At 39.7% G+C, this 26,917-nt stretch overlaps 1 protein-coding gene across 11 annotated transcripts in view; it reads right to left on the bottom strand.

Annotated features, from left to right (window-relative positions):
• CACNB2 (calcium voltage-gated channel auxiliary subunit beta 2) overlaps positions 1 to 26,917 on the bottom strand; it is a 376,515-nt gene that overhangs the window by 109,025 nt on the left and 240,573 nt on the right. For 9 of the 11 annotated variants that reach the window (XM_026015848.2, XM_026015826.2, XM_026015822.2 and 6 more), the window contains one exon: positions 13,041 to 13,160. In XM_026015848.2, the coding sequence (XP_025871633.1) occupies positions 13,041 to 13,160 (120 nt within the window). Of the gene's footprint in view, positions 1 to 13,040; positions 13,161 to 14,002; positions 14,583 to 26,917 lie in introns of those variants that run through there. The other 2 variants (XM_072749419.1, XM_026015840.2) reach the window with 1 other exon arrangement.

Below are 26,917 nucleotides of genomic sequence, written 5' to 3' on the forward strand. Positions count from 1 at the left end.
CTGGGATCAAGTCCCACATCAGGCTCGCTGCATGGAGCCTGCTTCTCCCTCTGCCTGTGTCTCTGCTTCTCTCTCTCTCTCTCTCTGTGTCTCTCATGAATAAATAAATAAAATCTTTAAAAAAATGGTTCATGTTTTATAGAACTAAGATATTTAGGAGAAATTTTGAGTATCATCTTCAGGTAGAAGTAAGTTTTTAAAGTAACCCTTTTTCATTTCTTCTTGTATTTTCTGAACCCAAACTCCTCTGGATAGGGTCAAACTTGAATGTCAAAGTGTACTATACTGGAGATGGTTGTATGGGTACAGGTGAAACATCCATCAGACTCATATTCGAAGAACACACCTTGGCTTTGTAGCAAAAGATGAGTGCCAGAGTATACATTTATTAATATGTTTGGCTTAAATGAAATATTTAAGGTTGGGCTATTTCCCTTTAGCAGACTTCTGATTGCTTGGATAAAAGGATGCTGACACCTTGCCACCTGTGAAATGCCATCTCTGAGGCATATGGTCAAATGGGCACGAAATATATAGCAGTTCATAAACCTTAGTGTACATGGTAGCCGTGAAACCTGACCCTCAGTCTGCTCAATTTCCCTCTCTCATTTCAAAGCGAGGAGATGAATGAGGTGATATGGTACATTACCATATAGTTATAATTTGAACGTCTCCTTAGACTGAGTTCACTCATTTCCTATCTTTTGGCATCATACTCACCATGAGGGAGGTGATCAAACATGTGAGTTTTATATGAATAATGTAGTAATGCAACATGTGAACATTATCACCTATGCAAACGATTTCTATACTCACCGTGTGCAAACATTATAGGGCCTACTACGCACTTCAAACTACTTCAACTGGCAAAATTCAGCAAGTGGCACATGCCAAAGATCGGCTTTAGTTCTGGCCAAATGTATGACACTGTGTTGCCTTGTAAACAAACTTATAATATATGACTTTCATCCATAAGGAATGTAGGCTGACTCCAATGTAAGATTAAAATTGGTCCAATAACGAATTCATTCAAGGATGACTAACGTTCCTTTAAGAAGACAAAAGGGAGAGTTAACTTGTTTAAGATCCAGGGAATGGAACCAGAAAGCATAAAAGTCCGGAAGACTTGACTGCCTACATTTTTGCCCAGTTCCTGCCAAATTCTCTTCCTGGCCCAGTCTTGAGAGACTAGGGAAGCATGGTGTTAGCCTCAAATCTTCAAGAACTGACACCTTTTTTTTTTTTTTTTTTAAAGCAATGGGTATTTTTGCAAGTGTCAGTACAAAGAACTATTAGCAGGGAATCACTAGTACATAAATAATTGACAGCTAATTGCACCCTTCATCTCCCTTCCTAAAGACAGAGTTTATTTTTTTTTATCTTATTTCCTTCTTATTACTTTTTTAAAGTTATCTCTCCATTCAACAAGGGACTCAAACTCAGGACCTTGAGATCAAGAGTTGGATGCTCTACCAAGTTTTTAGAAACACCGAGTTTTAGAAAACTGAGTTTTTAGAAAGACAACTCTTTTAAGTCACAAAAATTTCTTTTAGACCATCACTAAGGCAGTTTCCTAGTCTTTATTGACAACATATTCTCAACTCTCTCTAGGCAATTATAACATTTAACTTTACATTTTTGGCTGCTATGATTTTTAGACTGTTTTTTCTTTCTTTCTTTCTTTCTTTCTTTCTTTTTCTTTTTCTTTTTCTTTTTCTTTTTCTTTTTCTTGGTAGGGATAGACGACACTTTCAAAATCTTTTTTCAAATAGTTTCATTGTAAGTCCAGTCTTTTCTCCCCTAGCCTATTTAAACTATTTCCTCAACATTCTCTTTACAACATATTTCCTAGATATTTGATTATTTTTCTGTTTCTCTATAGGAAGATCCTATTTAAATATTTTCAAGCATATTCCATCGAAGAATAGAGTACAAGCATACATCCCGAGAGCTCCTCCCTTCTCAACTGAGTAGATTTGAGAAATTTTAACTCAAGATTTTTGTTTACATGATGTTCAAATGTAAAATTGTACTCATTCCAAATCAGTGACATAAGGACCATAAGCAAAAACTTAAAAGGTGGGAATGAAGATGAGTATTTTCTTTGTGAACTCCAATTGTGCTAACTCAACAGCAAAAAAAAAAAAAAAAGCAGAGGTGGTGTTTTTACTTTTAAAATTGTTGTCATAGTTGTTGTAATAGTTTTTTTTGGTGGGGGTTCTATTATTAAAGAAAAAAATGTGTTAATCCTTTAATCCCTCTAGAACATCAAACAAAGAGGCAACATTAGTGCACTCTCAGGTTTACATCTTTCTCACTGATTAGGTGAAAGAAAGTAAGAGAATCCTACCAAAAGCCTAGGTCCTTGTCCTCATTCTGCCACTTAAGAGTTCAATGACCTTGGGCAAGAGCTTTCTATATCCACATCGATTTCCTCATTCATAAAATGGGTAACTCTATCTGCCTTCGCTTCCACACTCAGTAGTGGCAAAGGACCAAGCAAAGTAAAATATACTGGAAAGCTCCACACCGAGACAGTTTACAATGAGCTTTAATTACTACTTGCTGATAGAATAGCTTAACAAGATTAAAAAACAAACAAACAAACAAACACACAGCACTATTCACAATAGCCAAGAGACAGAAGCAGCCCAAATGTCTATTGACAGATGAATGGATAAAGAAAATATGGCATATCTATACAATGGGATGCCATCCAGTCTTAAAAAAAAAAAAAAAAAAAAGGAAATTCTCTCATATGCTACCACATGGATGAACCTTGAGGACATCATGCTGAATCCTCAAAATAAGCCAGTCACAAAAGGACAACTATTGTAGGATTCCATTTATATGATGTACCTAGAGTAGTCCAAGTCATGGAAACAGAGTAAAATGGTGGTTGTCAAGGGCTGGGGGGAGGGAGAATAAGGAACTGTTGTCCGCGAGGTACAGAAGTGTTTTGCAAAATGAAAAAGTTCTAGAGATCTGTTATGCAACAATGTGAACATAGCTAATGCTACTGAACACTTCAAAATGGTTAAGAAGTTTAAAAAAGATACTTTAGTGTGGTTAGTTCAAGGTAAATTGGAATTAAGTAGGATGTAAACAAAATTAAACCAAAATAACAGCTTTTGTTAGATTCCTCCATTAGCAATCAATCTTGCTAACCTTAGAAATGCATGCTGCAGGTTAACCAAGGCTCTGTCCCCAAAGACACATCCACATAATGGAGTATCTATCATCCCAAATGCCCTCCTCTGGGTCTTCCACCACTAAAATTCACCTGCTCATCACCCTCACAGCACCTGACTCACACTGCTGTTAGTTTAACATATAACCATATAACACAGGGCAGGCAGTGACACATGTCTGGTATCATCATTAGACCATGGGTTTATTTAAGCTTTTATTTATTTATTTATTTATTTATGAGAGAAAGAGAGAGGCAGAGACACAGGCAGAGGGAGACGTAGGCTCCCTATAGGGACTCGATCCCAGGATCATGACCTGAGCCAAGGCAGATGCTCAACCACTGAGCAAACAAGGTGCCCCAGACCATGGGTTTCTTGAGGGGAAAAACCATATCTAACACATCTCTGATTTCCCTTCTAGCTCCTAACTCAATAGCATAATCACTTATCAAATGTTCACTAACTGAAAACATTGTTTCACAGTTTCTATCATCTTTCATTTTGCTGTTGGAGCAAAACTCGAGAAAGAGAGGACAACTTTAAGCAGTGCATAAAGGTCTTTGCATTGTTCTGCATTCAAATCGGATAAAGAAAAAGGAGAAGAATCATGTATTTATAGCTGTGTTTATAATGATACAACAAAGATGTTCAGTTACAGCTCTCTAAGAAAAAAAAAAAAAAAGCTTGAGCTGCAAAGTTTATAATAATCCTTCCCAATCCATTTATGGCTTTGAAATAGCCAGAAGTCTGTATCTGTATTATGTTCACAGTCCTTATAAGGGTTCTTGCACAAGAGTGCAATTTTAAACATGGGCAAACTTCAGCCCTCTAGAACTTCCATGAAAAAAACCCATAAATCCACTGTGAGAGTGCTGAATTAGAGTATCAGGCTCTCTGGATTTTTTTTTTTTTAAAGATTTTATTTATCCACTCATGAGAGACACAGATAGAGAAGGAGAGAGAGAGAGAGGCAGAGACACAGGCAGAGGGAGAAGCAGGCTCCGTGCAGGGGGCCGGATGTGGGACTTGATCCCGGGTTTCCAGGATCAGGCCCTGGGCTGAAGGTGGCGCTAAACTGCTGAGCCACCGGGGCTGCCCTCAGGCTCTCTTTAAAATGTGTAACTCTTACCCATACCCATAGGGAGATCGCCAAGATAAATATAACCATAAAGAAATACAGACCAATATGTAATTTTATTCCTAAAACAGGTGTCACTCAGAAGAGAAGACATGAAAAGAGCAAGAAGGCATGTTAACCCGCTCTTGATAATGAAGGCAGGGATCTGTACCAGTGAGATGACCCACAAACAACACCTTCAGTCTCAAGGGGCTCAAAGTCTAGTTCAGGAGATAGGATGTGGGCGTCAGTCATGGGGATGGATGGGACACCATGTGGCCTGATGCAGTGAGCTGCTGTAAAGATCAAGTGATGGAGGAAATGCCCATCACTCCCCATTCAGGGCTCCCATAGCCGCTGGGCCTGCAGATCGGCCACACAGCACTCACCACCCAGTTAGAAATGAGTAACCGAGTAACTTGAACATGACAGTCACCATGCACAACTAAAGAGAGATGCAAAGAATGGTTTTATAACTTCTAATACAGACTCCCCACTGGCCACTGAGCTTGATGGCAGGAGCCAGGTGTCCAGTTACCTGTGCCCATCCCAGTCCCAACTGGGAACCCTGGGCCGGACATGTACGGTCCATGCAATTAGCCCTGGAACTCCACTTAAGCTTCGCACATAACTTACCAAAAGGTCAGGCAGCCAGCCCACGGCAGGGCCAGGCTCCCAATCCAGGTTTCCCTGAGCTGGGAGGCTGTGACAGAGACCACAAAGACCCACAGCACCTAAAATATATCCCTATCTGACCCTTGACCCCCCCCCCAAAAAAAAACAAAAAACTTTTCAACCCTTGGACTAAGGCTCAAACTCAGGAGGATGAAGTCAACATTGGCAGAAGTTGGAAAATGCAGAAGAGAGAGGATTTGAAAGAAAAAATGGGGAGTTCAATTTTAAATGGGGGTGGGGGGGTAGGCACTACTCACTGGGGATGACAAAGAGGAGACGTGACATTCTGGACACTAGGGAACGAGGCTAGGGCAGAGCCGCAGATGGAAAGTGGAAGTCCTGGTGAATGAAAGACAGAGAGGGGCAAGATAGCTGTGGTTTAAAAATTGTCGTGGAGGGGCACCTGGGGGGCCAGGGGGTAAAGCAGCTGACTCTTGAATTCGGCTCAGGTTGTGATCTCGGGGTCCTGGGATCGAGCCCTGAGTGGGGCTCTGTGGTCAGCAGGGAGTCTGCTTCAGGATTCTCTCCCTTCCCCCACGTACACACTCTCTCTTTAAAATAAATAAAGAAATCTTAAAAAATAAAAATAGGGCACCTGGATAGCTTAGTGGTTGACCATCTGCCTTTGGCTCAGGGCGTGATCCTGGGGCCCTGGGATTGAGTTTCCATAACGATCAGTAGAGACAGAGACAGGAGTTTCAGAGAGGTAGGGAAGAAATGGAAGCAGGGGCATGAAACCTGGTGTGATCCAGGTTGGGATTTACAGGAAGAGAAAGATGGGATAGGAGGGCAGACAGGTGTTCGTTTTAAAAGGCAAGGAGGCATTTCTTTTTCCAAAAAGGGAAGGGAGAAAAAAGATGGTCGACTCTGCAGAAAAAGGCTGCAGCCATTCTCCAGGTGAGTCCAGGTCCTGGGTAGTCCCCTCTCACACAGACTGACTCCAGGCTTAGCCACATGGCCTGCTGTCACCAAGGGGGTCTTGGCAAACATGACACAAAGAGATCCTCCACTGAGGCTCATTCTCTCCCAGTGGGCTTGTAGTCCTGAGACCAGCATGACAATGAGCCAACCAGCCTGCTGAGGGATGAAAGACCACCTAGAAGAGGAGAGGGAGCCCCCCACCCAAGCTGACAGCTGCTAACCCGCACACCTGCAGGTGGCTATCCTAGATCACCTGGTCACCAGGCAACTTGCCAACTGGCCAGTGATGCACAGAAGAGATTTGGGACCTACAGGAAAATGGTGGGGACTTTAGGCTGACGAGAGCAGTTTGTTCCATGGCAAAAGCTAACTGAGAACAAAGGAAGATTTTTCTGACATTAAAGGCAGTCCAGGAACCAATCCAATGCTGTGGGTACTTCAGAGTCATAAATGCTCAAAAGTATTTCAGAAGGCTCTGAAGACATCTAGCTTTGCATTTTCCTTTTCTACCTTTCCAAGTGCCTATCATGAGCTATGATCCCGCAATAAATGTTGTCATTATTGTTATTATTGTCACTTACCCCTTGAGATGAGCAGGATTACAGCACAAATATACACGGCTGTACCTACATACCCAGTCACACCCTCGAGTTAACATGGAAGCCTAACAGTTTCAGGGGGCTTGCACACACTTTTTCATTTCTTACAGGTAGGAAAAAAGGCAATCGAAGCTAATGTGTATTTAAATTAACCCAGGCTGCCGGAGATTAGACATACTTAGCCAGTTTTCTAGCTCTATTTGGAAGGTAATTGCTATAAGCAAAGGAGAGTTGACAATTTTTCAATGCAAAAAATTAAAAGACAGCCTTGAGATCAATGATGGGAAATTAATTTTATCCTGAAATATTGTCCTAAGAATGTCTACCATATTTGTGTTTTCTATGATGAGCTCTCTTGCTGGATTTTCACCGATAAAACACAGTTTTTTCCTATGAATAGCTTTCTAGTTTAATACCTGTCGCATGTTTTCTGGATTCTCTCCAATAATCTATCTTGTAGGTTTAAGAAAGTATGCAATATAGGCATATACATATACTTCACTCCTATCTCCCACAGAATTTACTCAATCAGACACATTTTTAAAAACATGTTTAACATTTTTGGAATTAAAAGGTCATCTTCAGATTGAAGGTGAATACACATCCTCCTGTTTCTTCTTTCTTCTGAAAAGGCTGGTTCAGGGACTATCTCTAATTTGGTCAGATTCTTCCAAAGTCTACAGCTTTCATGGCTAAGACAATAGGAGAACTTTTTTTTTTTCTTTTATACAATATGTTTACTGATGAATATGGGGGAATAAAACATGGTCAACTGAACATATGCTTCTTCCTAAAAATACATTTTTTTTGAGAAAGTATAAACCCACAGATAAAAAGAACAGGAAATGAGAGGAGAGTTGACAAAAATGTAGATGACAGAAGATGACAGTGGCACTTAACAGAGTAGAAAGTGAGAATATAAAGTACCAAGAGTCTGGAGATTCCTGTCTGGGTACACAGACCAAACAAAAGGAAAGACATGCTTTGTACCCCTGCCGTCCATCTATAAAAGACCAGAGGCCAAGAAGCTTTGCCATTGCACTTAGAGCTTCCAGTGGGCTTTACAATGTCTTGCTCTTAATTATATACAGACAGTCAAAAAGCACATCTTTGAAGAAAGTCTCCAGGATGCAAAAATAATTCCAAATTTTAGAAGTTTCAAGAGTGACAGTACGGACAAATTAAAATGAATAGCTCATGGCTTAGATGTAAGTGAAAATATTACAGCCATGGAATAACAGGAAACTATAAAAGTAGAGATGAAAAGAAAGCTCTTGGGAGGCAGAGATTTTCAAATATAAAAATTTCAATAGAAGAGTTTGGACGGAAGTGGAAAAGACTCAGTTAAACAAAGAAAGATTTCTTTCTTCTCAGAAAGAAATCGGAAGCTCTAATCAAATATCTGACAAACTAGAGACCCAGAAAGAGGAATACACAGTGGGGAAAATTATCAAAATAAAAATCAGTCATTTTCTAGAACAGAAATGACTGGCCCTTCATAATAATGTTCATATGAGAAGCTGGGCACAATAAATGAGAGCCTCGCCAAGGCAAAATTTCCAAATACCAAATGCAGAGCAGTCCTTGATATATTGCAGAAAATTAAAAAAAACAAAACCCAAATGACACTGGTGAGCATATCAACAGTGCTGGATTGCAAAAACAACAAAATAATATCTTTAAAATTTCAAAGAAGAATCTTCATCATACCTGAATATTATACCTAGCCAAACTATTAATTAAATGTGAAGCTAGAATAAAGATATTTTCAAGTTGGTAAGATCTCAAAAAAGTAACTTCCTCGGAAGGTTCCATGTTTTCTTACTGCCAAGCATTTCCTTATGTTGGCATTAGCTTACATTACTTATTAGGCCTCTTGCCACTTTCCATTTATAGGCTAAACTCCACCTCCATTCTGTAAGGACTTTCTGTTCCTACCAGCAGGGTGCAGTCTTCCCACCCTGATGCTCCTGAGTCCCATATGGTACTTCTGCTCTACCTATCATCATGATTTAAGGCCAAGACTTTTCTCCCAAAACTAACAATAGACGCTTTCTGCAGGCTGCCTATTTCTTCTTTATGGCTCTGGTCTTATAGCCCATGTACTCACCAACTGTGCCTGATACATTTTCTTTAATAAGCAGACATTCACTGAGGAGAGAACAGTCAATTTAAAATTTCACATCAATCCATTCTACTAAGAATACTGCATTGAGCCTACTTCATGTCTGTTCCAAATCCCTTCCTCATCCGGACTTTCTAACTCAGTCTCTCTGCATACTGAGCAGAAGGGATCAGTTCTGGAGAAGAAGAGCAAAGAGGAAAAAAGTTATTCTTTCAATTAAAAAAAGAATGGTCAGATGACCCAGCAATTTCACTCCTAGATATATACGTACGAGAAATGAAAACATATGTTCATGCAAAAACTTGTACTCGAATGTTCCTAACAGCATTATTCACAGTGCTAAAAGTGGAAACCACCCAGATGTCCACCGAATGATAATGGATAAATAAAATGCGATATATACATACAATGGAATATTATTGGGCAATAAAAACGATACTGGCATATGCTGCAGCACGACGAGATGAACACTCATCACTGAGTGAAGGTAGCCAGTTGCAACAGACCACCTCCTGCATGATTCCATTTATATGCAATACCAGGAGCAGATAGATCTACAGACAGAAGGTTGGAGAGTGGTTGCCTAGGACTGAGGGAGTTTGGGAAGAAAGAGGAGTGAGTGCTAACTTGGAACATGGGATTTCTTTAAGGGGCAATGAAAATATTCTAAAATCGATAGCAACGACGGTTGCGCACCTTTGTGAATATGCCCAACACCACCACATAATATACTTTCAATGAGTGAATTATACCTCAATAAAGCTGTCTTTTAAAAAAGATCAATATGGGAAAAAATTAAATCCATGTATTACTTATCTTGAAGGCAAAAAAAATAAATAAATTCAAAGAGCATTGCCTTAAGTAAGGCAAGATTTGCAAAGCATGGCTAAACTGAAAAGGAACAAAACATGCATTTAGGATGAAAACACCAAGTCAAAAGGAAAAAAAAAAGGGGGTCATGTCAGCGGATTTTTCTTTGCCTGAAAATTAATACATAATTTGCTCACTGCAGAGTTTACTAGTTTAAGAAAAACCATAACAAAGTGCAAATGAAAAGTACTGGCTTTTACTAGAAGCACAGAGTGCCTGGATATAGAACCTTTTGTAGGTCACTTAATTTAAAAAGGCAGCGTCTCTAGTTTCACTACTTGCCAATCACTTTATTTCACGAACCTATTCTTAAGGGCAATTAATGGGTAATGTAGTTCATATGTAAAGAGGGCCAGGATCTGAAAGTACTGCTGAGGTTTATTCCAGGCATTCGCACAGTGATTTTACTGCATGTGATCTGTGGGGGCAGTGAGATACAGCACCCACTGAGAAAGCCTTCCTGTTGGAGGGATGCTATCTATGATGGTTACAACAGAAATGTGGAAAACTTTTGATTCTTCCAAAATGGACGTGCTAAATGTTTTAAACTATCTAAAATTAAACGATGAATTCGTATATTTTTAAACTTTAAAAGCTTCATTTTAAAATAGGGCCGACAAAGTCATACTGACATAAAGCCATGGTGGATGGGGAAGAGATAAAATAAGCTAATGAGGGGCACCTGGCTGGCTCAGTTGGAAGAGCATGCTGACTCTTGATCTTAGGGTCATGAGTTCAAGCCCCAAGCTGGGGTTTATTCAAGAATAAAATCTTTTTAAAAAAATAAGACATCTCTAAATCTCCTTTTGCATTCCTTCTCCGGGAGTCCTGGAATTAATAAACCAGACCTACCAAGCCATGATTTTCACATAAAGTACACTTAAATCCTAGTCCTTCCATGGTCTTTCAGAATATATTCAAATTCTCACTTATCCTAGTGTAACTCATTTGAATACATCCAGGGTTTAAGATACGGACCTAATGGGCACCTGGGTGGTGTAGTTGGTTAAGCATCTGACTCCTGGTTTCAGCCTAGGTTGTGATCTCAGGGTCATGAGATGGAACCCTATGTCGGGCTCCTCTCTGAGCGTGGAGTCGGCTTGAGATTCTCTCTCTCCCTCACCCTCCACCTCTCCTGCTTGTGCTCTGTTTCTCATATAAATAAATAAATCTTTAAAACAAAAAAAGATATCAACCTAATTTTAAGGGGAAAAATGGATATAAAAAACATTTTCATTAAACAGAGGAAACAGTTCTTTGACTGTTTTAAATTCTCTTCATTTTTCTCTTCTCTTCTAGGTTATTTGTAATGATAAACTTTTCAGTCTGTGTGAAAGGAACATGAACCTGGCTTGATTTGGGATCAACATTTTGGTCCATGCTGGTTAAAAGATATTCAAAATTTCTATGCAGCTATGTCACTTCTGAGGACTTACAACACTGAGTTATGGACAAAATCCTCCCGTTGGATAACTAAAGATTCTGAAAACCAAACCTATAAGGCAGTGGGTTTGTATGACGATGTGATATGAATCTGAGAAACTGGTTAATTTTGGCATGTGAAAAAAATCACATGAATAAATGAGTGCAAATAAAACACTCTTATTTCTGGAACACAGACTGTTATTTCTTTTTTTCCAGACTCTTCTTTGCACCCCAGTGCAAAATATAGAAGAATTCAGATTCTCGATCTCAACATATATTAGCTACGCTGCAAACTCGTGGCAATGAACTCTACTAGTCATACATCCTTTGTTCAATCTCCTCCATTACTTAATTTTATATATATATATTTTATTGTGTAAGAACATTTACCAAGAGATCTACCCTTTTAACATATTAAGTCCAAAGTACAGTACTATTAACTCTAGGCCATGATGTCACAGGACAGATTTCTAGAATGTATTCATCTTGCATAACTGCAACTTTATATCTGTTGATTAGCAACTCCCCATTTCCTCCTCCTCCCAGCCCCTGGCAACCACCATTCCTCTCTGCTTCTAGGAGTTTGACTGCTTCCGATGCCTCATATAAGTGGAATCACACGGGATTCATCCCTCTCTGGTTGGCTTATTTCACTTAGCACAATGTCCTCCAGCTTCCTCCATAGTGTCTCATCATAATGTTTTAAATGGCGAAGCTGGTAAAGCAGATTAGTTGATGGCAATCAGGCCACACCTTGCTTTATCAGCACCCTGTTCCCGCTGTTTATGACTTGTCTTGCAGTCAAGACTGTGTCAGATCTGGAAATGATTTCCCTGCCAGCTGAGGTGAGAACACTGTTTTGATGTATGGAAAGACTGCTTTTTAAAAGTCAAGGCCTCCTGGCAGTTCCTCTGTAAACTACTATGGCAGCTGTGCTAGAGGCCATGAATATTACATAAGGGCTGTCCATGCATTCAAGCCAGAATCTCCAAGCCACAATTCCCATAGCAACACACAGAGATTTTACTCATCTCAGAGATGAAGCAGCCAGCAAAAGTGCCTAATGCCACCCGATTTTTTTTTTTTTTTAGCAAGATCAACACAGTACTTATTCTTTTTCCAAAGCAATAATTTGTTCAAAAGAAAACCAACGACTGTGTGAAATGTTCATTTCAAAGTTACCCAGTATCACACAAACCAAGGTACTGTAACCCTGACCAACAATCTATGCTTTTAGAAATAGCTGCCACCTGAATGGCTGCATGGGAAAAAGAATTTGAACCTTCACAATCAGTGAAATGAACCACCGTCTTGGCTAAATATTGTACTTAGAGATTTTATATCTGATTTCCAGTCCCCTTTCCATATATACACACTTTATTATAGGATGGAAAAGAACATGTTCCAAGGGAAGAAACCTTTTTTAAGATTTTATTTATCTATTCATGATAGACATGGGGGGCGGGGGCAGGGGCAGAGACACAGGCAGAGGGAGAAGCAGGCTTTATGCAGGGAGTCCAATGTGGGATTTGATCCCCGGTCTCCGGGATCATGCCCTGGGCCAAAGGCAGATGCCAAACCACTGAGCCACCCAGGGATCCCCAGGGAGGAACATTTTTAACTAATAAAATCCTTTACTGCTTAATTTTTGAAGAGCATAACGCAATCCTTTTTTTTTTTTTTTTTTAACAGAAGAAAATATTACTACACAACACCTATGGAGTAAAATTTGGGGGAATGATTGCTCAAGCCTAAGAAAACACACATTACCTTGAAGAAAGTTGTTTTTCTAAACAGAGAAATGGTTTACTGGAAGCAGGTTCTTCCTCTTTGTATATTTGGGGATCCTTTTTTGGGTGTCTACACTGTCCACCCACAGAAACGAGCTGGTTGGATTATAAAACAACCTAAGAGCCAAGACCACTCTAATATATCACACTTCCTTTTTCTATCAAGGAAATCAAATGCACTCCATTTCTTGTAGTTCTTTAAAAATCAGACAATGAAATACTGTAAGAGACCAAACATAGGCTTTAAAAGAAACTTCCACAGGTGGCCCATCACAGACCCAGCAGAATTGGCAATGAAAGAGCTTGGCAGGGGAGAAATGGTTTTACCTTTGCCTTTTCCAACTGGGCCTGGGCCTGTCGCTCTGCTTCTCTGCGCACTGCCTCCCGATCTTCCTCCAAAGAAACATCTGAATCGGATGGACGGCTGGTGTAGGAGTCTGCCGAACCCTGGAGAGAAAAATTTGCATTTTAAAACAGATTCCATCTATGAGGTTTGCCTTGGAAAAGTCTCATTGACACCGCAGTTAGCTTCCTGGATTATGCTATAAATTCCTGAAAAGAGGAGAAAATAATCCATTTTGTGGCAGGCCATCTAGAAAAACCCTGCTCTCGTTTGCAGACCCTTCCCTAGCATAGTGGTGCCTACCGAGTTACCATTCCTTCCTCAGTCTTAGGTTCGGATTACCATCCTTTCTGGAAGCCAGAACAAGTTCCCCTGGCATTGGAGCAGCTCGGTGGTGCAGTGCCCGGCTTGAAGGGCACAGGGGGGTTTCAAGGATGACTTCAAGAACAGACTACCTGCCATGGTCCGTATTTACAACTGCAGAGAAGATACGTCTAATAAAAAAAAATCAATCAATTAATTAATTAAACCCAGAAAAGAACATCTAACGAGTTCTCAACTTGAATCCTCCACCACGACTCCCGTTTTAACCCTCAGCATCCTTCGGTACCTTGCCATTCACCTGCTTCCTTCACCGACAAGACTGGAAGGGAACAGCAGCCAGCGTCCCTCCATCCTTAAGCCACACATTTTTGTCAATGGCTTTCGGCAGCCGTTTCATCAGAGCTGTCTCAAGAAAACACCTGCCCAGGATAGCGTGTCTGGCGATAAATCACAACATAGGAAAAGGAGCTCGGAAAATCCTAGGACTCTCCCCAGCTCCCCCTCTCTCGCAATCAGGATCCTATTACTAAATCACAGGAGCCCCTTGGCAGCACTCACTGCAACGAGGAGCAGGAGCAACGACAGTACAGAGTCTCCCCTGGACCAAAGCCCCTGAGCTTACACAGATATCCGAATTCTTCAGCCTTCCTCCCTTGGCTCTTTTCAGAAGCCGGATCCAGGTGGCCTTCATTAGCCAGACCGCGCCTTTCTCATCCGCAGCTGCAGCCCCGGGCACAGATCCTCAGTGCGCGCTGAGCCCTGGAGCGCCCCGGCTCCTTTCCTATCCATGCTCCGGGCAAGCCCCTCGTCTCGGTCCCTTCCTGCCTCCGGGGCTTTCACTCCCTACCCCGGAGGACTTCCAATCCACGGAGGTTCTTAGTTTCCCATCCCAGGGAGGGGGGAGTGGAAAACAGACACTCGGATGCCTTCTATATTGCTTTAAAAATAAGGAACACTTCAAGTGCATCCAAAGACAGGCAGCAAGTCGTTCTAAACTTGATGCATCTTATTACTCCGAAGAGTCTCCTCTCTGCGCTTGGATTGTGACAGGAAATTAGTTGTAAGAGACCCTGTTTTTAAAAAAAACCTAGTGCAAAACGTATGCAGTGACATTTGCAAGTGCAAAGTTCAAGCCTTATCTTCGGAGATCTGGAGGGGGAGGGCGGAGGACGCACTCACTGCACTGGGCATGCTCCCTCTGTAGCCTTTTTACGCAGATGCCTACATCACACTGTTAATCTATGTCAAATTGCCATTTTGCATCCGAAGTGTAAACAGCTGGAAAGGGCTTTTCGGTTATATAGTAACAGGCGCATGGTAGGTTTGTCATGTTTCGGTTTCGGTCGAAACAGTCTCTCAAAGACAAAGCATGAAGTCTTTTCATTTAATGATCCCTTTCCATTAGTCCTGCTGCAGGGAGCGTATCCTATGCCAGGAGGCAATTCAAAGATAAGCAATATTATGCACACAGCATTGGACGGTAGGAATCCATGAGTGAGTGATGCTCATCAGTCGTAGCATCAACCTGCTCTTGACTGCTTGTGACTTCCCTTAACAAGATGCAGGAGACAGAGCTGCCCATTTAATTAGGACACGAAAGTAATCACAGCTCTAAGCCACGAGTTTAACCGAGCTCAAAATGACTTTGAACTGCTTCTCCAACTGAGAAACCACCGTTTGAAAGAAAGTCCTTAGAATAAATAACAGTGTGAATGGTCAGGACCACAATTATGAAGAGATTGCAAAGCTTGGTTGATTTATTATTAGCTCGAGTTAAGAGTTTACAGAATAATTTAGTCCAAGTAAATAAAGTGACTGAAACTTGGGATGATACTTATTCATTTTTGCTACTAATGGGCTTACGTTTTTAAAGTTTTCTGAAGAAATGCACACTCCTAGATTTCTTACAGTAAACATGAAATTCCATCACCGCATTCCTAACTACAGCTTTGTTTGCGTGGCGGGGGGCGGGGGGGGGGGTTATTTTGTCAAGTCTCATGCAAACGAAAGAGGTTTTTAAGAAAATCTTTGTAATTACTTCTCCCTTCATTCCTCCTTCCTCCCCCAATTCCTTTCATCTGGGGACTAAGACCAATCTTCATTATGTAAATGTTAGAAAATACAGTAGAATAGGGGCTTTAGAATAACAGTTACTGATTGAATGCACCTTAATTGTGGTATCATAAATCAATAAACAAGTTATATTCTTAGGACGTGAATGTATAATGCATGGGAGATAGAAAGTGCATTGCAATTTTTTATTCCAATAAAATTCACAAGGGACACTGGCATTCTTCTCCATCAACACACATGCTAGGGGATTCCTAATTTCTTCCCAGTGGGGTTTCTCATAGCGAGAGTAGCACAGTAGAGAATTACCCGGAAGAACAACTTTATTCCACAAAGGGCCTCAGGCCCTAGTGTCACAAGTGTAGGCATTTTAAACCCAATCATCTGGCAAAAGGTTCAGTTCACATTTCAGTGAGGATACAGAGTTTCTGTCATTAAGAACCCCTCTGCCCCTGGGAATCCCTGGGTTGCTCAGTGGTTTAGTGCCTGATTTGGCCCAGGATGTGATCCTGGAAACCTGGGATCGAGTCCCTGCATGGAGCCTGCTTCTCCCTCTGCCTCTCTCTCTCATAAATAAATAAATAAAATTTAAAAAAAATATATATATATCCTTTAAGAACCCCTCCCTCCCATAAGGAGAAGAGCCTAACATACACATAATTGTGCGCTATCCCCTTTTGTTTTTGAACAAAATAAGATTTAAAAAGTCCTTTGCTGGGGCACCTGGGTGGCTCAGTGGTTGAGCATCTGCCTTTGGCTGGGTGGTGATCCTGGGGTCCTGGGATAGAGTCCCACATCAGGCTCCCCATAGGGAGCCTGCTTCTCCCTCTGCCTATGCCTCTCATGAATAAATAAATAAAATCCTTAAAAAAAAACCATAAAAAAACCCTTTGTTAATAATCAGATGTAGCTTTTAATTGCACAGTCGTGTTGAGACCTCTTTCTAGGTTTAAATAATAAAGCATTAAAAAAAAAAACCCAAACTCTACAGTGACTTTTGGCAAAGATCCTCTTAATATTTGCAACAACATATTAATTTCTGGCTTTTTTTTACAATATGAGATATGACTCCCAACTGAGGTTAAATGTTGCTTATAGTAGGCGCCACTTACTTTCAACATTCTTTGTATCTGTATTAATAATAGTAAAATGGCAAAATATTTTCCTTAGGGAACTTACATGAACCCATTGCACAGAGACATACAAATAACTAACCATCACTTTAAATTTTCCCACCCGAAAGATAACCACTATTAAAAAGCAGCATGTTTCGACCTCCATAATTCCTGCATTTTTGAAAGTCACCCTCCCAACATGTGCATTACAATTAATCTGCTTCCTTCTGGGAGTGTGTGGATTTATGCAGTTAGAAGTAATGTATCTAATTAAGCCTTTGCCTTTGGTACCATATGGACTTTCTGGGTCATTCTGCCTCAAGTAGCCTTCACTCAGGAACAGCTGGCAGTCAGATCCATAACTCCAGAATAGGTTCATTACAAGATGTACCCTTGATCTCTTGGGTTGCTACCATGTGATTAGCTAGTCTTTTGTAGTTTTGTCCTTGTGGGTACTTCACAGGTTCAGCTACAAATATTTCCTTTTCTGCATCATAATATATCTCATTCCTCATTGTACAGTTCCACAATGTAACTTGCAATCTGATGTCTACCAAAACTCATCCAGGATCATTCACTTTTTTTACTCAGAACTCTTATTCCAAACATCTGTGCTTTGCTTATAGGAAAATAAGTCAATTGGATTAACTCGTGCTTTTAAAAAAATTTTATTATTATTTTTTTAAGAGACGGACAGAGAACAAGAGAGGATGGTGGGAAGGGGCAAATAATCTTTTTTTTTTTTTTTTTAAGATTTTATTCATTTATTCTTGAGAGACACACACAGAGAGGCAGAGACACAGGCAGAGGGAGAAGCAGGCTCCCTGCAGGGAGCCCAAAGCGGAACTCGATCCCAGGACCCTGGGATCATACCCTAAACTGAAGGCAGATGCTCAACCACTGAGCCATCCGGTCTCCCAAGAGAGAGAAAATCTTGATCAGACTCAATGCCCAGCATGGAGCACAATGCAGGGCTCGATCTCAAAACCATGAGATCATGATCTGAGCTAAAATCAAGAATCCAGGGATGCCTGGGTGGCTCAACCGTTTTGTGTCTACCTTTGGCTCAGGGCGTGATCCCGGAATCCGGGATCGAGTCCTGCATTGGGCTCCTTGCAGGGAGCCTGCTTCTCCTTCTGCCTGTGTCTCTGCCTCTCTCTCTCTGTATGTGTCTCTCATGAATAAATAAAATCCTAAAAATCAAATCAAATCAAATCAAGAATTGGACTGAGCCACCCAGCCGCCCTAACTCATGCTCTTTATCTACTCTTCAGTTTTTGTCTTTTTCCAATTTATGCCAAATATTTGCATAAAAATTTCACCCTTTTTCTAGAACACATTTGTTTATATTTATAAAGTTTGCTTTTTTGATACTGTACTCTACCATTTCAATCATATATATTTCCAGCATCATTTTTCTTGAGTGTTCTTGTTCTTGTATTTTCTCTTTTAAAGCCAAAAGGGTAAGAGTCATAAGCTTATTCAGGAGTGGCATCTTAGATCCCAAAGTGGTCATCTATTTCTGTAGGAAATCTTCATATGAAGACTACCCCAATACTCTTGGGCAAAATCAGTTTCTCATAGTATCCCAAGGCTACCCTGTTTCTAGATAAATCTATGTTCCATATAAAACCCTCAAGACTTCAAATGACCCTCCTCATGTATGCTAAGCCAATGGCAAGTTTGATTTCAGTGGTTTCCTCCTGACCTGCCATGGGATAGACAGACATCCCGCTGCCATACTCCCCAGGCCTGCACTTTTAGAAAAAAACAAAATGGCCCAGACTTCTGAGGCCAAGGACCAATGGAAAAGAGTTTTACCTTGTACTGTCTGCTTGCATTAGTGGGTAGAGATAATTCTTTCATTTCTCATATTGTCACCTTTTTTCACAGTTCAGAAACATGATTTTTTTTTTTTTTTTTTTTTTAAGGTGAAGAGGTCTGGGCAGCCTTGGGTGGCTCAGCGGTTTAGCGCCACCTTCAGCCCAAGGCCTGATCCTGGAGACCTGGGATCGAGTCCCACATCGGGCTCCCTGCATGGAGCCTGCTTCTCCCTCTGCCTGTGTCTCTGCCTCTCTCTCTCTGTATGTCTCTCATAAATAAATAAAATCTTAAAAAATAATAATAATAATGTGAAGAGGTCTGAATCTCTAAGAAAATGAATTACTAACCCCTACATTGTTGAGGTTACAACAAAACCATACACTGTTTACTAACAATGACAATCCCTGACTCAAAAAATTCAAAAAAATGAGAGACTATTGAGATGAAGCACATTTACATGAATACTGTATACTGTAGTTTGCAAATGTCATGCAATTATCATTCATACCCATTCAGTTAATGAAATTCTCAAATGTGATTGGCCTGCCATTTGGCTTAATGTGAAAATGTTAACCAAGGTGATGGTAATAAATCCATGCAAATTCATCTCTGTGTGGTAACTCTGATGATTATGTAAAAGCTAAAATATTAGCTTCAATTTTCTCAAGAGCACAGGGAAATTTAGAAACTTTGTTAACTACCCTATGTACTGAGGAAAAGACTAAATGTCACCAAAAGCAAAACAAAAACCCAACCACATGCATTTACTGAGTACTTAATTAACGACTTTGCAAAAGAGTATGTGCTCTGACTGTAAGTTAAATGCTGGGAAATAGGATAGTGATAAAGATGAAAGCTAAATCACCATCATGGAACCTGATAATCTAGTTGAAAAGGAGACCAGTTTTTAAAAAAATAATCAGAAAAATAATCACAATGAGAAAACACAAAACACACTGAGAAATAAAATAATGGTGAGCAGAAGCTATTTTAGTTAGGGTGATGAGACAACACTCTGAGACACTATTTAAGCTAAAATATCCCCCACAAGAGAAAGAAAAAACAAGTTAGCTTTGGGATGTGTTGAGAAAAATGTTAAAGAAGAGGGAATAGCATCTGCTACGGCCTGAGGACAAGGAATACTCAACAGTTTGAGGAAGTGAAAAAGATTAGTGTAGCTAACATGCTCCTTTTTTTCCAGAGTATTTATTTCAGCCTCTCCTTCTTTATTCTCTCCTCTTTCTCGCCCTGTGGGTAGATACACACTCAAGCAAACCTGCAATACAGGATTTTGTGAATCCTTCTCATTTTTGTGGCATCACCTCACAGGAAAAACTCCTTATCTCAGTTTGAGTTTCTTAAGTAGAAGTGGCATTTAAGTTGTCAGTAAATTCTGCATTATGGGGGAAATCATGTCTTCTGAGATTTAAACAGAGTTCTCGGATTTTCTTCCTTCTAAATCCAGCACTATCTCATAAAAGCTAAAGGTAGTCTGTTTTTGAGATTGTGGTATATTACATTAATAGAGCAATCAATTTATTAAGATCAGGCTATGTATATGATTGATGATAATAATAATTGCTAATTTTTCATGAATGCTCTAACACTGTGCTAGGCACTGGGCAGATTCACCAATGCTACATAACGTAATATTTAATCTTTACCTCCATTGTCATTGATGAAATAACTGAGGGACAGAGAAGTTCAGTGACAGCATGGAGGTGACCAAGCTAATAATCAACAGAGGTGGGAGGCGGCTTTTGAATTGAATTCAAATCTGAATTCAAGTTCTAGGCATGCATCAGTTCATGAAAATAAAAGCCAGAACAAACCCCTACCTGCAACTAATGTCTCTGTTGACTGAAAACATCTTTTTCTGCCTGCCAGGCACACCTATAGCTATTTCTGATGGTTATAAAATGCCAAGATGACTTCCAGTCTCTTTGCTGTCTTTGCAAAACCTAACCATGTGTGCACACATTATCTCTCTCTCATTCATACACACACACACACACACACACACACACACACACACACACACACCCTTTACAGAACCTCAAATTTTATCTTCCCAAAAGACACAATGAAAGTCCAATGAAATAGCTAATTTCTCATTCATTAGCGTAATGCTGTTTTGTGCAAAGAAGGATTCAGAGTTAGCTGCTACCCTGAAAATTTCCTTCCTTCAGAGTATTGCAAAATCGTAAAGCCTTCTTTTCATTACTTATCTACAATTGAAAGTAGATAAGTAGGAGAGGAAAACAATGGGAGTCAAGAAACCGGCTATTTAAATTTCTCTCTTTTCCCTGAAAATGAACATAACTTTGGCAAGCTGGCCTTCAGTAGCCATTTTGGCAGCTAATCTTGCCTGAAGCTGGCTGGAATTCAAGCATCTTCTGAGTGTGTGTTCGATAGGAACAGTTGCTAGTGTTGAGCACTGAAGCTGAAGTTATTAAAAAGTATAAATCAGAGCCATGACTAACTTACCTATCTTTAAGAGTGGTATTTTTCAAAAAGAAGAGTAATGTATTAAAACACTGTTAACCACCAAATTATTCCTTAAAGGAAGGGCATGATGGCTGTTTATTTTTTGTAGAAGAACCCCTGTACAAAATTTGCATTTTGAAAAAGTTAAAATTAAATGGCCAATTTAAATGTTATTTGAGTTTGGGATTTTAGGCACAGGATAAATAATTCCCCTTCATAATTACGACATTGTGGGGTGGGTGTGTGCTGAGGGAGGTTTTTAGGCCTTTCATATCTACTTACTAACGGTGATAGATGACAAATATGTTTCATGCTATATAATTTCTTACCTAAAACTTTACCTTTCAGCCATGAAAATGGAAGTGAGTAGGCAAGAAGCAGAAAAACTGCAGCCTGGGAGAGTTAACTTTTCTTAAAATATTGCTGAAAATTTTTAAATTAAATGAGGGAAAAGGAGTGAATGAATCAGATGTAGGACATTTTTGGCATGGGAACTCATGGTGAGTATAGATACTGTCAGAAACTCTGCGTGGACCTCACTACCTTCAGTCTTCCCACTGAGTCATTCTAATCAGCACACACACATGCTCTCACTCCTCTCTGCCTAAGAAAACCTTCCTTCGATTCCATTTTTTCTCTGCCAGCTCCCATTCCATTTCTTTGCTCCCCTCTGTAGAAAAAAATGCCCCAAAGACGTTGCCTATACTCCCTTCCATTCTCTTCTCGTTTTCTCTGAAACCTACTCTCTCCCTGCAGGCCACCATCACTGCTGATTAGGGGTCATCAGTGAATACATGGCTAAGTTCAAAGGGCAGTTCTTGGTGTGATTCCTTCTTAACCTATCAGGAGCATTTAGCCTGGTTGTTCAGTATCACTCCCCATCCTTTATTCACTTTCTCAACATGGTTTCCAGAAACCACTCTCTCTTGGTCTTTTCTCTTACCTATTGGCTGCTCCTTCTAAGTCTCATTTGCTGGTTATGTGCTCTTCCACCCATCTGCTGCAGCCTCCTTCCCACACACAGCCTCCCTCTTTCTGCTCCATCACCCTCCTAGTTAAAACTGTAATCCCCAGGGACACCTGGGTGGCTCAGCGGTTGAGTGTCTACCTTCACACTCAGGGCGTGATCCCTGGTTTGGGGATCGAGTCCCACACTGGGGTCCTTGAGAGAAATCTCTTTCTCCCTCTGTCTGTGTCTCTGCCTCTCTCTCTGTGTCTCTCATGAATAAATAAATAAAATCCTAAAAAACAAAAAAAAACCGTAATCCCTAGGGCCCTCCAGTATCTCTAGTTCCACTTACCCAACTCTACTAATTTTTTAAATGGTGCTTTTACCTTCAAACATACAATGTAATTTACTTATTATGTTTATCATTCAAGGTCTAGCTCCCTCCAATAGAATATAACAACCATGAGGGCAGAGATTTTTTTTGTTTCTGTTTCATTCACTCATTTACCCCCGAGTGCCCAGAATAGTACCTGGCACAGCATACATGCTCTCTAAATATGAATGGATGAATGAATAAGGGTTACCAGACAGAGCTTGTTCTCCCTCACATCTCATATCTTTTTTTAAGCTTTTATTTATTTATTTATGAGAAACACACACACACAGACACACACACACACACACACACACAGAGGCAGAGGCAGAGACACAGGCAGAGGGAGAAGCAGGCTCCATGCAAGGAGCCTGATGTGGGACTTGATCCTGGGATTCTAGGATCATGCCCTGGGCCGAAGGCAGGAGCTAAACCTCTGAGCCACCCAGGGATCCCCCTCACATCCCATATCTTGAAGCTCTTCCATTACAGGGTCCTCCTCAGCATTCTTAAACATTTCTAAATATCCCTAAACATTGCTATGTCTCCTCCTTACAAAAAACAAAAACAAAAACAAACAAACAAACAAACAACAACAACAAAAAACTCAGAATTCTGACCCAGGCTGTGAATGACTAATAAATACTTGCTATAGTGAGTAAGAGAATAAAACTAAGACTTCAGCCCGAAGATATACTTGGTGTTTTATCATGACCCACCATAAATACCAACTTCATTAACTAGTGTAAATGTCAACTATGATCAGTAGATTAAATAAACATGTTCCATAGCAGAGAAGCCACTTAAAATAAGTCATTATAGTTAAAATTTATATTGCAACCTTCTTCCAGCAAATGTAGGAAAGAGTTTATATTTTGAAAATATGATTAAAGCTTATTTTCTATGGAGATCCTTTTCTCATTAATTGTACTTCTTCTTTCCAGGGATTTAAAGTCCCAATCCTAAAATTGCTAACGACCCATTATGTAGCCATAGGCAGGTCACGTAAATATTCCCTCACACTAATTGCACCCTCTCAAAACGAGTCTAAAAACAAAAACAAAAACAAAAAACTAAACAGTGCTACTAGAAAGGATATTCTTAAAAATTTTCTTACAGATGGTTGGAAAAAAACACTGTAAACATGACATGCTGTATGACTGTTTACTGACTACTCCTTCTCATGCACTAGCCCTGCCATTCCTATAGGGATAGAGTTTAAATTCACAGCAGAAAACGTGACAATACATATCATGTCTAGCAAGATGGAGTGTTTAAAAAAATCAAGCCAGCACAGAAGGAAGATATTTCTTCAAGCGATTCTGGGTAATATATTTAAAAGGAATGCAATTGACTAACTGGACACATATAAAACTTTGGAACATCTTACTTACTGGGCTCTCCACTACTAAATAAAGGTCACATCAAATGATGACATGTCCAGTGGCGAGCTTTCCCTTGAGTGGCTGAACAATCCAAAAATAAATCTTGGCTCCTGCCTTCTGGGGTGAACGCTCCTAGGTGGCAATGAACAATCAATCCCTAGACATTATAGGAGAGTCATCATATGTGTCCTCCAGGGAAGCACACAGCTGTCAAGAGGGATATGGCTCCAGTCCTCAAAGATTTTACTTTCTAAAATGTTCTTTGCAGGGGCACCTGGGTGACTCAGTGGTTGAGTGTCTGCCTTTGGCTCACGTTGAGTGTCTGCCTTTGGCTCACGTTGTGATCCCAGGGTCTGGGGATCGAGTCCCACATCAGGCTCCCCACAGGGAACCTGCTTCTCTCTCTGCCTATATCTCTGCCTCTCTCTCCATGTCTCTCATGAATAAATAAATAAAATCTTTAAAAAAATAAAATGTTCTTTGCATATATAGAAGTTATAGTGACAAGAAAACAGTAAGAGATGAGTAGATATATGTAGACAAAGGTTAGGAATACAAATTAACAAAAAAATCAACTCATCGCAAGCATCTGGAGAAAGTGTTCAGCCTGCAAAATTAAACACAGTACCATTTCCTCGTTAAATGAGCTCTCTTTGCAAAGTACCAGTTCACAATGTTGTGAGGATACGTTAAAACTGATGCTTCCACATCTTGTTGATAGTTTTTTGACTTTCATTAAACCCTCTGGGAAAGCAATGTTCTTTCTGTTTGTATCTAGATACATATCCAGACTAACACATATTTAGACTAATGGTATCACTTGTGGGACTTGTCTTAAGAAAATTCTAAAATTATGTTCCATACGACACTTAGATTAACCTTAATAATAGTTACAAAGCCTATAGAGCACTATCGGCAAATGTTAATGATTATATTTGTTTAAAAAGATAAAATCTAAAAAACTTTTATCATTTCTATAAATACATATATTCACGTATGTAAAAATACTGGGAGGACACAAAATGAACAGAAGATATAAGGTTGGATTGACTGTTTTTAATTCAAGGAGTTAAATTTTTTTTCTGTATTGTTACCGTTTTTGAGTAAAAGTAAGAAGCTATTAATGCAACTGAAATATCTAACAAAATATCCTGAAAATATTTTTGGTGTAGCAAAAAGAGGATTTGCAGATGCATATTTTCCCTAATTTGTTGATTTAACCTTGATAGCTTTTTGGCATGTGGAGAAGGAGGCAAGCTCTGGGTCTTTTGAAAGACTTTTATGCACATTAAAAAAAAAGCAAGCAAGTAGATGTTGATGCACGAATTACATCAGGTAAGAAATAAGAATTAAAAGAAAAGTACTAGAACCTGAAATGTTAACATTTTAAAGTATTACACATTACATTTCTCTGTAGAAAATGTGTTAAAATGATTATGTTAAGTTTCCACTGAAACATTGGGATTTTCTCATATGACTGCTTAAATAATTTTTTGCTACTGGGTTAGATACTTAAGCAGGCCAAATGACTCAGTAATTTGGTAGTAGATTATTAATATACTGCTCTGAAAGTCTAACCTTCCAGAAAGATATGACTTTGGTTCAGAGAGATTTAATATTAAAAATAGGCTACACGATCGGGGATTTGGCTGGAAAAGTGCCAGTGGTATGGAGCATTTAGTAATAAAGCGCTGCAAAGTACCCTACTGACCTAAAATAGTTAATGCATCCATTAAGCAGCTAACCTACCTTCAGGAGGTGATTTAAGAACCAGAGACGATCTGGTTTAAACAAATCTATGTTTAGAAATATGCTGCAAATTTTAGATTGTGTAGCTGGAGATGTGTCGTTGGTTATTTAATATTGCTAATGTTATTAATGGTAGAAAATCTAGACTATATTAAGAACATTTAATAAAACACTAGACACAATGTTGGTAAATTGAACACCAATAAAAATTAATTTATTAAAAAAAAGAAAAAAAAACACTAGACACAGTTAGTAAAAAGCAATTCATATGATATTTCCTGTCTCACAAATAAGAAAGCATTTTTATTGCAAATATTCAATACATGGGCCCATTGACCAAATGCTTGTGTCCCCGCCAAGATTCATATGTTGAAACCTAATCTCTAAGGTGATGGTGTTAGGAGGTGGGGGTTTGGGACTCCTACTGTGATTATGTCATCACAGTGGAGCCCTCACAAATGAGATTAACGCCCTTGTAAAAGAGACCCCCTGTTCCTTTGACCACGTGAGGTCATAGCAAAAAGAGAGGTCCTTGAACCAGGAAGCAGGTTCTCACTAGACATTGAATCTGTCAGTGCCTTGATCCTGGACTTCCCAGCTTCCCAAACTGTGAGAAATAAATATGGTATTACCTTTTATAATAATAATTCAAATGGAGTAAGACATAGAAATATATGCTCTAAGTTTAAAAGTATAATGAACTTCAATGTTGGTAAAACTTCAACCAAGCAAGGCAAAGATGGCTTGACAGTTTGATAAGAAGACAGTTTGGTAAAGATTAGAAAAGACCTGGCGGCTGACTATGCCTGTTGACTCTTGCACTATGGCCTGGTGACTCCTGCTTCATAATCGGCCAGAGCACGCACATATTATATGCCAGATGCTTCTACTGTTAAAACAAATGCCAAACTTGAGCACTCCAAGCCAAAGATAACCCTACTAGGTCTTCATTTCATTTAAATAACAATCATTTAATATTGTGTACAACTAAATTTGTTATTATCTCTCCCCAATGTATACATATATTAGAATGTACAATTCTATTTTCCTGTCCATGATGATGGCAGAAAATTGGTGCTTTTTTCATCTCTGTATCCCTCGGGAGAATGTACACCTGGGAAGAAGATATGGTTGGGGTTTACTGTCTAGTGAAGGAAACAGACATTACAGAGGTAATAACCTAAACATTTTTTTATGACAGCTTTGGTAATTGCTATAAAGCAGAGGCACAGACACTATGAGGGAATGTAGAAAGGAGACAAAGTAGAAGGTTCTAGAAGGAAAAGCATATTTAGGCTGGGTTTGAAGTAGAAAGGCAACAAGTTATAGAAAGACATAAGGGAAAAATGTTCCAAGGCAGTAGCACCAATTTGAAGAGGAGAATTCTGTCATCATGTTTAAGAGGCTGGAGCTTAATGAGCAAGACAGCAAGAGAAAACCTTTTGAGAGAACTCATTTGGATATGCCTTTTGACACTTAGTACTTCAGGTGTAAGTTGATACATTCAATTACCAAGGGAACTAAATTATGGTAATACCATTAGTTCCTTAACTTCTCCGAGATTGATAGATGCAATCAGCTCGAA

The sequence above is a fragment of the Vulpes vulpes genome, chromosome 2, assembly GCF_048418805.1.
Source record: "Vulpes vulpes isolate BD-2025 chromosome 2, VulVul3, whole genome shotgun sequence".
Classification (NCBI taxonomy): domain Eukaryota; kingdom Metazoa; phylum Chordata; class Mammalia; order Carnivora; family Canidae; genus Vulpes; species Vulpes vulpes.